This window comes from Mustela putorius, unplaced genomic scaffold (genome assembly GCF_011764305.1).
Source record: "Mustela putorius furo isolate JIRA1106 unplaced genomic scaffold, ASM1176430v1.1 tig00003972_pilon_pilon_pilon, whole genome shotgun sequence".
Lineage (NCBI taxonomy): Eukaryota > Metazoa > Chordata > Mammalia > Carnivora > Mustelidae > Mustela > Mustela putorius.
This window is the reverse complement of record NW_025422115.1, coordinates 8,733,764-8,749,752: the sequence shown is the minus strand read 5'-3', so window position 1 is coordinate 8,749,752 and position 15,989 is coordinate 8,733,764. Positions and strand designations below refer to the sequence as shown.

General features: G+C 43.0%; 1 protein-coding gene across 1 annotated transcript in view; it reads left to right on the top strand.

The window, feature by feature from the left end:
- TRPM1 (transient receptor potential cation channel subfamily M member 1) overlaps positions 1-15,989 on the top strand; it is a 95,605-nt gene that overhangs the window by 19,605 nt on the left and 60,011 nt on the right. The window contains exons 4-11 of the mRNA XM_045070417.1: positions 1,924-2,119; positions 3,423-3,636; positions 4,297-4,421; positions 4,874-5,045; positions 6,895-7,069; positions 7,505-7,628; positions 8,409-8,481; positions 9,382-9,482. Of these exons, the coding sequence (XP_044926352.1) occupies positions 1,924-2,119; positions 3,423-3,636; positions 4,297-4,421; positions 4,874-5,045; positions 6,895-7,069; positions 7,505-7,628; positions 8,409-8,481; positions 9,382-9,482 (1,180 nt within the window). The remainder of the gene's footprint in view (positions 1-1,923; positions 2,120-3,422; positions 3,637-4,296; positions 4,422-4,873; positions 5,046-6,894; positions 7,070-7,504; positions 7,629-8,408; positions 8,482-9,381; positions 9,483-15,989) is intronic.

The window sequence follows — 15,989 nt, the reverse complement described above, 5'->3', positions numbered from 1 at the left end:
TCCTGAACAAATACTATCAAACCAAATATAGAGACATATAAAAAGAATTATACACCATAATCAACTGGGATTTATCCCAGGGACACAAGGTTGGTTTCACACCAGAAAATCAACTAATGCAATAGATTGTACCAATAGAATAAAAAACAAAAGTCACATAATTATCTCAACAAAAAAACATTTGACAAAATCCAACCCCTTTTTTTCATTTAAAAAAAGAAGTCCTTGGAAATAGGAGTAGAACTCCTTCAGTCTAATAAAGGACATCTATGAAAATCCATGGTTAACATCATATTCAATGGTGAAAGATTGAATGCTTTGCTCCTACTATCAGAGACAAGACAAGGATGTCCACTCTCACCACTTCTATTCAAAATTGTACTAGAGGTCCTAGCCAAGGTAATTCAGAGGAAGAAATAAAGGGCATCTGTAGTGGAAAGGAAGAAGTAAAGCTATCTTTATTGGCTGTTGACATAATGTTATATATAATAACTCCTAAGGAATCACTTAAAAAAAAAAAACTATTGTACCTTATGAGCAAGTTCAGTAAGGTCACAATGTAAAAAAAATAATCAATATACAAAAAAATCACATGTATTTCTATGTATTTTCAATGAACAATAGGAAAATGAAACTAGCAAAATAATTTCATTTATAATATCATCAAAAGAAATAAGATACTGGGGTGCCTGGGTGGCTGAATTGGTTAAGCTTTGGACTCTTGATCTCAGCTCAGGTCTTGATCTCAGGGTTGTGAGTTCAAGCCCCACCTTGGGCTCCACGCTGGACACAGAGCCTACCTAAAATTTTTTAAAAAATTAAAAGTAAATAAAAGATAAGGTACTTAGGAATCAACTTACAAAAGAAGGGCAAAACCTCTACTTTGGAAAGTACAAAACACTGTTGAAAGAAATTAACAAAGATCTAAATAATTGGAAAAAATTGCCTTCATTCATGGGTCAGAACAGGTTAATATTGTTAAGATGGCAATATCCACAAGAGGATCTACAGATCACTTCTTTGCAGAAATTGACAAGCCAGTTGATAGGGAATCGCAAGGGATGCAGAATAGCCAAAACAACCTTATTTGAAAAAGAACAAAGTAGGAGAACTCACACTACTTGGTTTCCAAACTTACTACAAAGCTACAGTCATTAAGCCAGTGTGGTAGTAACATAGGGGTAGACATACAGACCAATGGAATAGAACTGAGAGTCCAAACATATCTGAGCAACTATGGACAATCAATGTTTCAGCAAGGTGGCCAAAGCAAATGAAGAAGGAATAGCCTATTCTTCATGTGGTACAGAAACAACGGGATGTCAAGATGCAAAAGAAAGTAGTTATCCCCCACCTCACACCATATATAAAAATGAGCTCAAAATGTATCAAAAATCTAAATGTAGGGGCTAAAGCTATAAAGTTCTTAGAAAAAAATGTAGGGGCAAATTTTCATGACTTTGGATTTAACAAAAGATTCTTAAATAGGATAAAGAAAGTATAAGCAGCAAAAGAAATATATTCTCAATGTGTCTTACATAGAGAAGTGTTTTACGAAGCAACAGAAGAATTCAATAATATTGAAGAATCCTGGAAGGTCAACTCCATATCTGGAGGGCATGATTATACTTTGTCACAGAATGTCCAACAATTGATGCCTATATTGATGTTTTCAAGACATCAAAAAGAGCTAAATATGTTCAGTAAAGAAGGGCAGCCATCTGATGGGTTTTAAGTGGACTGGTATGTAAATAGATATATGTTGGTTATCTGGAAACGGCCACCGTAAGGGGCATTTCTACCCCCACAAACCCCAAGTACGGTGTTAGTCTGCCCCTGTTTGGATGCTACCCTTCTGTTTAGATGAACTCATCGTAGGGAGGAAAATGTTATGGAAAGACTCTGTTTTACCTTTGTTTTCAGGTGCTGCTGTGGCCAGTTCATCAACCAGCACATCCCCCCTCTGCCAAGCATAACATCTGGCAATAATGAAGAGGAAAATAAACAGGTGGAGACTCAGCCCGAAAAATGGTCTGTCAGCAAACACACCCAGAGCTACCCAACAGATTCCTATGGAACTCTTGAATTCCAGGGTGGAGGATACTCCAATAAAGCCATGGTAAGAGAGGCCTTCGGAAGGGAAGCTGCTGAGCCCACAGTCTCCATCAGAGGCCCAGCCTCCCAGACCCCCAGATGACTGACACCTGGGTCTTCTTTCAAGAGCGTGGCTCAGTCTTCTTAGATAATTCATTGCAAAGGCAAGAAATACATCTGTACACTCCACTTTTTAGTCATGTGATTTGGAAATTGAGCACTATTCAAAAAAAAAAAAAAAAGTAGTGTCACTAAATTCATACCAGAGTTGTGAATCCACAAATTATGCTCCAGCCCAAGTCTGCAACCATACTCATCACTCTATCTCCAGTGATGAGTGAGAAATTACACTATTTGTTTTTTGGGGTTGTTTGGGGTTTGGTTTTGTTTTTTTATGACTGTGGACCTTCAAGCCCCACCCCCCTTAAATGGGTTAGGAGTGTCTGGAAATGGTTCCCTCTGAAGTCCAACCGCAGCCTCCCTGGGCCTGCATTCAGTTGGCCCAAGAAGACTGAGGTCTTTCACATTTGCGTGTAAACAGGGAGTGCCCTCTGCCTTTCTGATGAGCCCTGCCAGAGAGGGGAGGCGTTAGCACTGTGATTCCTTTCAGCTAATTCTGAATAATACTCCCACATGCCCAGTCAGATCATTTTTGCAATTTCATTTTATTCCACTGGCCCAACGTCATTGTGCAAATAAAATGCATTTGTATTCCAAATAGCACAAAATAGGGACTTCTGGAATGGCACCCTACACGTTGGCATGGACACAAAGAAGTGGTTCATAGGGGCCAAGGCAGATATCTGACCATTAACCTCTTCCTCACCTTGGGGGGAAAGTCAAGTCCAGAGGCTGGCCCAGGTTCCCCATTCTCAGCACCCACTCAGTGTGGCCAGAAGACCGCTCCCTCAACATTTCCCTGTCCAACCTCTGGAGCCATGGTTCTAGCTGAGCCAGCTTTAGAATTGATTTTTTCAAGATTAAGGGTTTGCCAGGTAAAACACAGGACAGCCAGTTATATGTGAATTTCAGATGAACCACATAACTTTTTAGTATAAGTATATCCCAAATATGGCATGAAGTCATACTTACAATAAAACATTTTTCAATGTTCACATGAAATTCAAATTTAACTGAGAGTCCTATATTTTTATTTGCTAAAATCTGGCAATGCTTCCAAAGTTCCCTTCCCTCACTTGGCCACAGACTCATACAGAGGAACAGAAAGCCAAGACAGCTTTTGCTTGGGACAAGAGTGGTAGCGCTGTTTCCCTGTGATACGAGAGGAAAACCAGGAACGGTCCTGAGTGTCACATACTCTTTTACAGTATATCCGAGTATCCTATGACACCAAGCCAGATTCACTGCTTCATCTTATGGTGAAAGACTGGCAGCTGGAACTCCCCAAGCTCTTAATATCTGTGCATGGAGGCCTCCAGAACTTTGAGATGCAACCCAAGCTGAAACAGGTCTTTGGGAAAGGTCTGATCAAGGCCGCCATGACCACTGGGGCCTGGATCTTCACCGGGGGCGTCAGTACCGGTAAGAGCAACCTCATTCCCTTGCAACAAACATGCAAACCCAGAACTCATGGTGGTTCCCAAAGAGCTTCTGAATAATTAAGATCATAAAAACAAAATGCATTGCAACCAGACAATATTTATGACAGAAGTGAAATCTTTACCCAGTAGCTTCTTTGTTATTTCGATATGAGAGCAATAATGGTCAGCTTTTCTGGCACCCACGATGTCATTCCTTGAACTGAGCCCTGTACAAGCCTCATTTTCACTGAGGGCCCCTGACAATCATTTCCACTGTCCTATGGGAGAGGAAACTGAGGCAAGGAGAAGTTAGGGACAGGCTAGGCAGTCTGACTCTCAACTTCAGCTAAATGCACCCAGTGACTTCCAAGGCACCCCCACTTACTTCCCTCTTTATGTCCCGGAAATTTTATAAAGGAAGTCCATGCACCATTGCTCTAGTTTTGGGTTTTTGTTTTCCCTTTTCTGGGAGCTAATGCCGAATGACTAGTTATTAGGAGCTCGGACTTTCAGCGTACTTCCTTTTAATGATGAAGATCTATATGCTTCAACCCTATTCCATAGGGAATGGAGTGGCTCAGAGAAGGGGCCCCTAAAGTTCATAACTAATGGTATGGTGGGAGGTATTGGGCCTAAAAATATGATTCATGGCTGGTTACAGGTGTTATCAGCCATGTAGGGGATGCCTTAAAAGACCACTCCTCCAAGTCCAGAGGCCGGGTTTGTGCTATAGGAATCGCTCCATGGGGCATTGTGGAAAATAAGGAAGACCTGGTTGGAAAGGATGTAAGTGTTCCCTCCCCAGATACTGGTAATTTTTTAAAATCAAAGTCTTTATTTTGAGATAATCGTGGATTCCCTGCAGTTGCAAGAAATAATAGGGGTCCCATATCCCCACCCCCCCTTCCCCAATGGTACCATCTTGCAAAACTATGGTACAGCATCACACACAGGATATTGACATGGATACAGACAAGATGTAGCACATTTCCATCCCCACTAGGATCACTCATGTTTCCCTTTAACATCCATACCTAATTCCTTCTCACCCCTCCCACCTCCTTAACCCCTGGCAGCCACGAATCTGTCCCTTATCTCTACAATTTTATTATTCCAACAATGTTCTATAAATGGATCATACACTTGTAACCTTGAGGATGCGTCTGAATTCTACCTGCTTCTCCCGTTAGTCTTCATGTCTGAGTTCTGCAGCTCTGATCTGTTGTGCATTTTGCCAGGTAACGAGAGTGTACCAGACTATGTCCAACCCTCTCAGCAAGCTCTCATTGCTCAACAACTCACACACTCACTTCATCCTGGCTGACAACGGCACCCTGGGCAAATACGGTGCCGAGGTGAAGCTGCGGAGGCAGCTGGAGAAGCACATCTCTCTGCAGAAGATTAACACAAGTAAGTTCCAGCAAAGGCCGTGGTTCCTGGGCTCCACGGCTGCCATGAAACCTGGGCTGAAAAGGAAACTTCCCACGGGTGTTGAGAGCTTTCACCTTGATTCTCATTAGATCCACTGAACAGCAGATCAACAGACTTGTCCAACCCCCTCATCCTGGCCACCTACCCAATCTCACACTCACTGAGCTGTGTGGCGATGCTCTGCCCCAGGTTCACTGGGAGGGACGGTGCAAGAAACAGCCCTGTGGCGGTTGTCATGGTGATGGTATTGCCCACCACGTTTTCCACTGTAATTACTATAGTTATTTGTTTAATGTCTGAACAGGAAGAAAGCTTCTCACTCTAAGACGTAGGTCGGATTTCTTCCATCAAGTAAGGGTTAGTGTGATCGTTACATTAAATAGCTCTGTAGCTCTGGGTCTATCCCCCAAACTAAGACATGGTTGCAAGACCATCTGCTCCCCCTGGCTCCACCAGTGCTGGTCCAGATGGCACGGCTCGCAGCAGAGCTGCTGCCCAGGGGAGGATAGTGAGGTCAAGCTCAAGAGAAAGGAACAAACCACAATCAGATGAAACAATACCACTTAGAATGAAAATAGCTGGTGTCATCTCTTGGAACATGTTCATACTCCAGCAGTTCTTACTGCCAAAGTATTATGAAGAGATTTTTAAAGAGTATTTTGTTTTTACCATGACTGATAAGATTTTTGTGAAAGCCAGTCTAAGCCCTGGAAATAGCCATCATCAAGGCTAATGAAGGGCCTACAGGATGGCACAAGCAGTTGGAATGCTTGCCTGCTAAGGGGACTGTGGATTTCCAAGATTCAAATCTCCATTGATAAACTGCTTGATAACTGATTTTTTGTTCTCACATCTGTCATTGTCTCGGACTTGTAAGTTTTCACACTACCCAACTGCATCTGTCCATGTGACTTGTGGGCTTCCCTTTGTCATCCTTTGCCTAGGGCTCTGACTGGGGCAGGGACAGCAAAGGGGTGCTCAGTTGTCATCTCTCACAGCTTGGAGCTTCGGGGAGTCCAGCCTCAACCAAGAAGAACCAATTTTACACTATTTATAGAAAATAAAGTGATTTGGCTACACTATTCCTGAGAATCTAGAATCCCAAGACTTGCTTGGGTTGCAAATCTCAGGCAGGATCCACATCGTCTTGATCCATTTTTCCAGTATCTGTTGGCCAGGGCCGGGCACCAGGCAGACCCTCAATGCATATTCGCTGAAATGAACTTAATGGAGATGACCCGGGTAGGAGAAGACAAACGTGTTCAAAAAAATTTTTTTAAGAGTTCCTGGTTATAGAGATGCATCATGGAAGCAAACCCGAAACTCTGAATTCAGCCACTTGAAATTTTTTTAGATTTCCTCCTATGCTAGCAGATTTTCTCTGAAGGCCTTCAGAACGATGAGACAAAAGACATTTCTCCTACTTGCCATGCATTAAAATGCTCATCAACATCACATCCCATCAATCCCATCACAACCAAGGGACACTAGGTGAAACATGCTCAGCATATGACCTGTCCTGTCCATTCCAGGGTGAAATTGTCAAGAAGACAAGTGTGTCTCAGTGGCTTTTCCACCTCTACTGTCTTCCCTCTCCAGAAATCTCAGGTTCTTGAAGTCTTCCAGAGTTCACTCTTTTGGTCCTGCCTCCAGAAGTTAGCCTGTTCCTACTGAGTTCCTGAAGAGTCCTATTATCTGATGGAGACAGATGGAGGACTCCGGGAACAAGTTAGTCCCTGCCAGGCTAATGATGGTGGCCCAAGTTTGCCCTCCCAGGTGATGTGTGCCGTGACATTGGTCTCTATGATGAATGTATTTTATGTTGCAGGATTGGGGCAGGGTGTGCCCCTCGTGGGCCTGGTGGTAGAAGGAGGCCCTAACGTGGTTTCCATTGTCTTGGAATATCTCCGAGAAGACCCTCCAGTCCCCGTGGTCATTTGTGATGGCAGTGGACGCGCGTCGGACATTCTGTCTTTTGCACACAAGTACTGTGAAGACGGAGGGTAGGATTTCTGACCTGTTGCAGAGGGTGGGTTTTTAACTGCCTTCTTGTTAGACCAAGAAGAAAACTGTAAGTGATACATTGAGCCATTCCAAAGATGCTAACTAATGAAGATTTGCTAGCTCTCTCCCATTTTCTGAGGTCAGCATGTGAGGGAGCTGTCAAGGGCATGATGTTTCTTACGGAATTCTTTCTCTGGGGGAATATGCTCTCTTCCAACTTCATTTTCCCTTATAAGGTTTTCAACGAGTCTGGAATTTAGGACACGTGTGAATGCAGTTTTTGACTGTGGTCCCCTTTTGTCTCCTAGCCTGGGATAGCCGCCAGTGGTAAAGTTTCAACTCAAAGACACCAGACCGACCTAGAGTTCATTGATCTATTCACGTACAGATTTAACTCGTGCTGTTTTCTTCTCTTTTGCATTTCCTTCAAACAGGGTAATAAATGAATCCCTCAAGGATCAGCTTCTAGTTACCATTCAGAAAACATTTAATTACAACAAGACACAATCGCATCAGCTGTTTGCAATTATAATGGAGTGCATGAAAAAGAAAGAACTCGTAAGTGTCTTCAGTTTATGTCCAAGCCAGCTCCGCAGAGAGAATTTTATGTTTCCTTGCTAATTCTGCCCATGTGTGCGTGATGGACTGGCTCATATTTTAGTTCAGGCTTTGCCAAGGGCCAGTTTACAAATCCCTACCAAATTGGCCGTTATACCCACGTGATGGAAGCAGACTACGCATGCGCAAAAGAGGGACCGGGTTCTTTCAGATCCTGGCAAACATCACGTGACCCCATGCCACATCACGCCACTTCTGAGGCTCATGACATTAATTGTATGTCAAGTCTTGAGGAGTGACAAACACACCCTTTTAGGTGTGCTTACAAAATTCTATCCCTTCACTTTACAAATACAGTAATTATTTCTCACTCCTTGCCCTCCCTAATTATGCTGGTAGAGGAATACGCACAAAATTCCAAATCTACAAATTTCCTACGAATGGGGCACATTTCTGAGTAGAAATGATTGTGTCATCTCCAATTGCGATTTAGATAATGGAGTACACAGATCCTGAATGAGCTCTTTCCTCTCCGGGGCTATTGAAGCCGATTGGGTAAAATAATAAAACAGGGACCCAGGCAAGGACTCAGAGCCTGGATGAGCAAGGTTGTGCCTCGTGTAGATGAAAGGCACCTGGTTTAAAATTAATGCACTTTCTGATTCATTGTATCCCATGTCAGGCTCTATGGTCCTTTTTCAAAAACACCCCCCTCAAAAATTCGCCCTCTCAACTGCGGCTTGACTTTACCTAGTCTTCTCATGATTAACTCATTTTCAGGTCACCGTGTTTAGAATGGGTGCCGAGGGTCAGCAAGACATCGAGATGGCAATTTTAACTGCCCTGTTGAAAGGTGAGCTCTCAGGAAACAGCAACTCCTGGCCTCTTGGTACTGGCCTCACCTGGGGCTTTGCTCATGGCCAGAAACCCCACTCCCTCTTCTGCCAGGAACTGTGTCTATTGGTGATAGGCTCCCGAGCCCGTCAGGCTGCCTAGAGTTATCTCAGTGTGAAGCCATGCGGAATGACCAGGTTCACGATGGGTTTCCTGGGAAGGGGTATTTTCTATGAGTCCCAGTGGCCTGTGATGGCTGAAGTCAGACCAGTTTCTATTTGTCTGTCATTAAGGATTTCGTCATAGAGGTGACCACGAACCATTTTTCATTTGTTATCACTGCATCCCACAGTGTTGTGTTCAATTTCCCCATCCCGCTCCTAATGATAGGCTGCAACCTGGCCACTCTTGGGGTCACTCCCAGGACACACATTTCCTCCCTGCCTCTTGATTACTCTGGGACCATAAGGGGGCAGGGATGAGAGAGGAGAATGTCACCATTGGGCCAGCTGCCCAGTAGTCCTGTGCTGGTCTCCCTGCAGCTGGGGGCTGTTGCTCTTGGCCTATACTCACATTTGGCTTGAAGGGACAGCACCCCTTGTCCTGGCCTGACAGATGCCTCTTGCAGATGAGGGTCCTGGGGTCACCAGGTGCCTCCTCCATCCCTTCCACGGAGACCAAGCCAAGTAGGTAGGGAAAGATGTTGCCTCCAACCTCCTCTCGGGCAATTCTGTGAGAATAGGAAGTTCTTAGTTTTGGGGCTTGAGTAGACACTCAGGGGCAAGAGAAAAGACAGGAGTGCTTGGTTTCTGGGGGGTGGGGGGTCAACCCCGGGAGGCCTGTGCTAACTGTCCAGCACCTGCCAAACCAGGACAGTCCAGGCACCAAGTGACAAGAGACTCGTTTCTTGCCTTTCCAGGAACCAATGCTTCCGCCCCAGACCAGCTGAGCTTGGCACTGGCTTGGAACCGTGTGGACATAGCACGAAGTCAGATCTTTGTGTTTGGGCCCCGCTGGCCGGTGAAAATAAGTGTTTTTCGTTTTCTACCATTTACCATGACCTTGTACAGACGATAGATCAGTATGTTCTCCCTCGGGACACAGATCTTAGGAAATTATCTGGGGATTCTGATGATCCAATGTGTAATCCATTAGGATCATTAGGAGATGTTGCTATTTAACTTCAAAGAGCCAGCCGGAAGAGCTACTAGCCGTAATTATACATTCAAACCAGTGCTCTTGAAGAAATGAACAGCAAATATTTTATCTTTGCTAGTGAGAAGTGGGGCTTATCCTTTTCAAGGAAAAGAAGAAAGAAAAGAGCCCATTAAAATTAAATACAATGGACAGCATTTTTTTTTTTTTAATTCTGTTCCCTGGTACCCTGGAGGCCTAGAGAATCGTGTGTGTGTGTGTGTGTGTGTGTGTGTGTGTGTGTGTGTGTTCTTTGGGGTGTAGGGTGTATGTGTCTGTGTAGCATGTATATGGGTGTGTGTTATGGGGGGGTATATGGTATATGCACATGCATGGTTTAGTGTGTGCGCATGTGTGTGGTATCTATGGTATCTGTGTGTGTGTGTGCTATGTGTAGTGTGTAAGAGGGTGTTCGTGTGTGCAGTATGATTGTATGTGTGGGGGTCGTGGGGGTATGTGTACAGAATGAGAACGTGTCATAAACAACTCTAGGCTTTCCTACTTCCTGCTAGTTCCATTTTCATGCCAGCCTATTTTCATCTCATGAATGCAATCCCTGAAGATACAAATTGGATTTTTAAAGTCCTCTTCTGTTCCCTAAATTATCTCTATTTTTCTCCCCAGTCAGCTGCTCCCATTAAGTTCATCTTGTCTTTTTCTGTTGCCAATCCTGGCCAGTCCATCCCCATTTCAGAGGGATGAGGCTAGTGTAGGAAGCCTACTTTGTCACTGAACAGCTTTGCTTTGCCTTGTGCAGACTGGAACAGACCAGTGAAGTTCCAGGCCTCTCTAAGCAGGTCCTTCCACTTCTTGAGCAGCTAGCTGTTCTACAGTCTCTGCTTGGGGATGAAGCTCAGGCATGCCGTCATTCTGCACCTGCCCACTGGGCTGGTAGCCTCTACGAGAGGGGATGTGTGGTCCCCTGCTCTGTAGAAGTCCTTCCACTAATCATGCTTTCCACCCAGCACTAAAACTTATTCTTTAAAAACCCAGTCCCACCTCTACTGCCCCTTCCACATTAGTCCTTCTGGGCACCAGCTTCCTCTCCATGATTTTAACTACCCATCAGTATTTCCAGAAATTTGTTAATAGCTCTTGTCTACCTCTTCTTGAAATAGATTTTCCTTTCTTTTTTTTTTTTTTTTTAAGATTTTATTTATTTATTTGACAGACAGAGATCACAAGTAGGCAGAGAGACAGGCAGGGGCAGGGGGGAGGCAGGCTCCCCGCCGAGCAGAGAGCTTGATGCAGGGCTCGATCCCAGGACCCTGAGATCATGACCTGAGCCGAAGGCAGAGGCTTTAACCCACTGAGCCACCCAGGCGCCCCTATAGATTTTTCTTTATCATAGTCTTTTGCAAGTTATTTCCATGGACAAGCAGGAGACGTGATTAAGACTATAACCTGGAACCAAAAATCCTTCTGTCTCCCACAATGCAGTATATGGTCTCCAAAATCTTCCTTTAATGGTTGAAGCACTCGATTAACTATGTGGCTGTGAATCTATATTTTTTTTACTTGTGAGCGAGATCACAAGTAGGCAGAGAGGCAAGCAGAGAGAGAGAGAGGAGGAAGCAGGCTTCCTGCCGAGCAGAGAGCCCAACGTGGGACTCGATCCCAGAACCCTGAGATCATGACCTGAGCTGAAGGCAGAGGCTTAACCCACTGAGCCACCCAGGCGCCCCTTTTCTAGAATTCTTGACACAACACAGAACTCATGGTGGGCAGGACTTGATAATTAGTTCACTACAAAGCAATCTCGGGTCTGATTCATTATATTTACTTGTCAATATTCTTCTACCTATATTTTTTTAAGTACAAAAAGCACAACTTCCCCGACAAAACTCTTTGTGAAAAGGTTTTATTAAAAACAACAACGGCAAAGAGAGAGAGAATAGTGTTTGATATGAACATATAACAAGGTAATTTATTTATACTGAGTCACAAAAACTTGGGCTAGCAATTTTTTTAAGGAAATAGGCCCAACTCAGTTTGAGCATCCACGAGCAAAAGGTTTGGGGACCTCTAGACCACTGTCCGTTTTAAAGACAAAAATCTACAAACCTTGGCCAGCCTCCCTGAGATTTCTGAAATAGAAAGAAATGTCTGCTTGTTTTTCAGGATGAGAACTATTCATTTGGCTTCCATCTATAGGCAAAGGCTTGCCCTTGGTAAAACACATGAACTAGAATCTTAAATTCAAAGCAGCAATTGGTGATAGTATCTGATGCTTGGATTATACACTGTGTTTTGCCCCATGTGTTCACATACATGAACATTACAGCCTTCAGAACTCTGAAATATATCTGATTGTCCTCATTTTAGAGTTCGGAAAAAAGCTGATGCTCCCAAGAGGTTAAACATATTTTCCCGGGGTGCCTAGGTAGCTCAGTGGGTTAAAGCCTCTGCCTTCGGCTCAGGTCATAATCCCAGGGTCCTGGGATCAAGCTCCAAATCCGGCTCTCTGCTCAGTGGAGAGCCTGCTTCTTCTTCTCTCTCTCTCTGCTTGCCTCTCTGCCTACTTGCGATCTCTGTCTGTCAAATGGATTAAAAAAAATATTTTCCCAAGTTTACTCATCATACTTCTAAATAGCATATCTATCAAAGAAGTCTCACAGCAAATTTTCAAATATTTTCAACTAAATGAAAATGAAAATACAACTTACCAAAATGTGTGGGATGCATCAAATCACTGCTTAGAGGGAAATTTCTAGCATTGAAAGCTTATATTAGAATGAAAATTAAATCACAAATCAATAACATTGAAAACAGGAAATCAATAGAGAATGTCAACAAAACCAAAATCTAGTTATTTGAAAAGATCAATAAAATTAATAAGCCTCTAGCCAAGCTAACTAAGAATATTGATATCACAAATGAAAGAGGGAACATCAGTACAGACCCCATGGGCATTACACGGATAATAAAGAAATATTATGAACAACATCCCCAGCAAGTGATCATTTAACCTGTATTTAGGGTTCCAAAAAGGAATTTCCTCTTCCAGATATGGTCCATGCCATCCCATATCCTTTTAAAAGAGTAGTGCCCCCAAATTAACACCTTGTGCAGCCCAGAGTAGGACTGCTACATCCTTGTGTTGGAGCTAGTAATACAGCAATATATAATTCTTCTCTTGTACTAAGTTTCCATCTGCAGAAATTCCCGAGTTTCATCATGCTCGCACCTGATAAACCACATCTTGCAGTTCTGAGGTTAGGTGTTCTTGGGCCCAGGTGGACCCAGTAGAAGACATCATTCCTTGTTACATCTCAACTTATTAGATTCAGTCCATCATATCAACCTATCAACATATTTCAAATTGAAATTCTGTTACCCAATATACTTACCATCTCACTTTCCTCCCAGTCTACTCAAATGTTACAAGTACCCTTCCTACCCTCCTTCCAGCCAGTCACACCTCTCTGATTATTTGGGATTCCTCCAGAAGAACCCTTTCTACAAGTGGCATCGTGAGTAGAGCAGCAACATATATAGTAGATAAGAGCCAAGCCCCCCTCCCCCACCATTGACCACCTCCTCCCAGGAAGCCCCTAAAGCCCCTCCTCAAAATAAAGAAGTCGACTGGCCCAGGCTAAAAGTTACCCCTCTAAGATTACCAACCATGCTCTTAGAATCCTAGGGTGTAACCCTAGAGGGAAGAATGAGTTAGCTTGTTTGAGCATCTAGAAATTCTCTTACGTTGCCTGACCACATCTATACCATATTTAATTCTCTCCACTGTCAAAGACAGAAGTTAAAAGAGACTAGGAGGGATTCTGCTCCTCTCATTCACCCAGCAGCAGCAAATGGTAGAACAACTAAATCTCTTCTCTGGCTATTTTGAACCAAAGCAAACTTCTTTTAAAAAATCCATATTTTTACTCCTTCATTCTCTTAACAAAAGTTGATCAACAACTTCCTGTGTGCTAGACCATGTGCTGGGTCCTGGGGAGACAGGCGTAAATAAAACAGACCTGCCACAGCCATTACAGAAGTCTCTGTGTGATGCTGGTGTGGGCATGCTGTGGGAGAGAGGGCAAGAAAAGATAAGAAACAGATCATTGAATGACTAGATACTGGATTATACTGGATTATAAATTATAGTAATTGCTAAGAAGGAAAAATGCACATGCCCATGAAACAGAATGTGGGAGATGGGAGGGCTACTTTTTATTGTCACACCAGAGAAGACCTGATGCAGGAAAAGTGAACTAACACTGAGACCTGTCAGGAGAACAGATGCTGGCTGGTGAAGACTGAGGGGAGAGCACCGTCCATACAGGCAGAAGAGCGCGTAAAGGGCCTGAAGCAAGAAAGAACTGGACATTTTCAAATAATTTATTGAAGAAGGAAAAACGACCAGTGTGGCTAAAATGCAGAGTGGGCAGGGGGTGACTCGGGAGGAGGCCGCAGGTCAACCGGGAGCTGTGTATTACAGAGTGCTGCAGACCTGGTATAGGGCAGAAGGCTGGGGCCAAGAATTTAGGGAACAGCTTAAGGACATCTCTTTTTTTGAGCAACAAAAAATATTATCTCACACTGTGTCCGTGGGTCAGGAATTTGGGAATGGCTCAGCTGGATAGTTCAGGCTCAGGGGCTCTCATGAGACTGTAATTAAGCCATTATCTTGGGCTGCAGTCATTCAAAGGCTTGACTGAGGCTGGAGGATCCACTTTAGGATGGTTCACTGAAGGGTTGTCAACTGGTTGTTGGTCGTTGACTTAAGTTTCTCCTCCGTGAATTCCCCATAGGGATGCTTGAAGCTCTTCCCAATAAGATGGCTGGCGATTTGTGTTATTCCTTTTGGTCTTTTGCCCATTGTTACCTCAAATGCTGTGTCATCTTGTTTTTGTTTTTGTTTTTTTCCACCCAATCTGTTTATTGGGGCAAAAGACATTTAAATAAAAGTGAGTATCTTAAACATTTTGAAAGAGAATGGTTTAGTGACATTAAATACATTCACATTGTAGTGGAATCATCACCATCCATCCACAGATTCTTCATCTTGTAAAACTAAAATTCTATACCTGTGAAACAATAACTCCCCGTTTCCTACTTACCCTTGCCCCTGGCACTCCATTCTACTTTCTGTCACTATGAATTTGACCACGTTAAGCACCTCACACAGGAGAAATCATATAGTATTTATCCTTTTGTGACTGATTTAATTCACTTAGCTTAATATACTCAAGGTTCATTACTGTTCTGGCATGTATTAGGATTTCCTCGTTTTTTAAGGCTTACTCATATTCTGTTGTATGTATAGACCACATTTTCTTATCCATTCATCCATCAATGGACACTTGGCCTGCTTCCACATTTTGGCTATTTTTAATAACACTGCTATGAACATGGGTGTACAAATACCTCTTTGAGACCCTGTTTTCAACCATTTTGGATATATACCCAGAAATGGCATTGCTGGATCATATGGTTATTCTATTTTTAATTTTTTTATAAGCTGCCGAACTTTTCAATGGCAGCTGCATCATTTTACATTTCTTCTAACAGTGCACAAAGATTCTGATTTTGCCACATTTTTGCCAACACTTGTTTTTGATAAGGATCCTCTCATTGTGGTTTTGATTTGCATTTCTTTAAGGATTAATGATTTTGAGGATCTTTTCGTGTACTTGGGCATTTGCAGATCTTCTTTTAAGAAATACCTATTCAAGTTCTTTTCTTGATTTTGAGTCAGTATGGGTTTTGTTGCTGTTGAATTTTAGGAGTTCTCTATAAATTCTAGATATGAATCTCTTATAAAATATGAGATTTGCAAATATTATCTTCATTAAGTGTGTTGCCTTTACTCTGCTGATACTGTCTTTTGATGCACAAGTTCTTAATTTTGATAAAGTCCCATTTGCCTATCATTTCTTTCACTGCCTTTGGCACCATATCCAAGAAGTCATTGCCAAATCCAATGCCATGAAACTCTGGCTTCGTTTTTCTTGCAATAGTTTTGTAGTTTTAGCTTTTACATTTAAGTTTTTGATTCATTTTGGGTTAATTTTTTATATAAGACAATAGATAAGGGTCCAGCTTCATTCTTTTGCATGTGAATGTCCAGTTTCCCCAGCACTATTTGTTGAATGCTGTGTCACTTTTTCTTGAGGATTATAATAGTCTTGTTTGCCTGAAGAGTCAGCCAGGACATTCATCCACACAACATGCATGGTGTCCTCAGTCCGATCTCTGGCCTCTGGCCTGCCCCACTTAAGGATTTAAGCGGGAGAGTTACGTGGTCTCATTTACATTTTTAGGATCATTCTGGATTTAATGCAGAAAATGCATTGGGTGGGTACAATGGCAGATGGAAGGAGCCTTGTT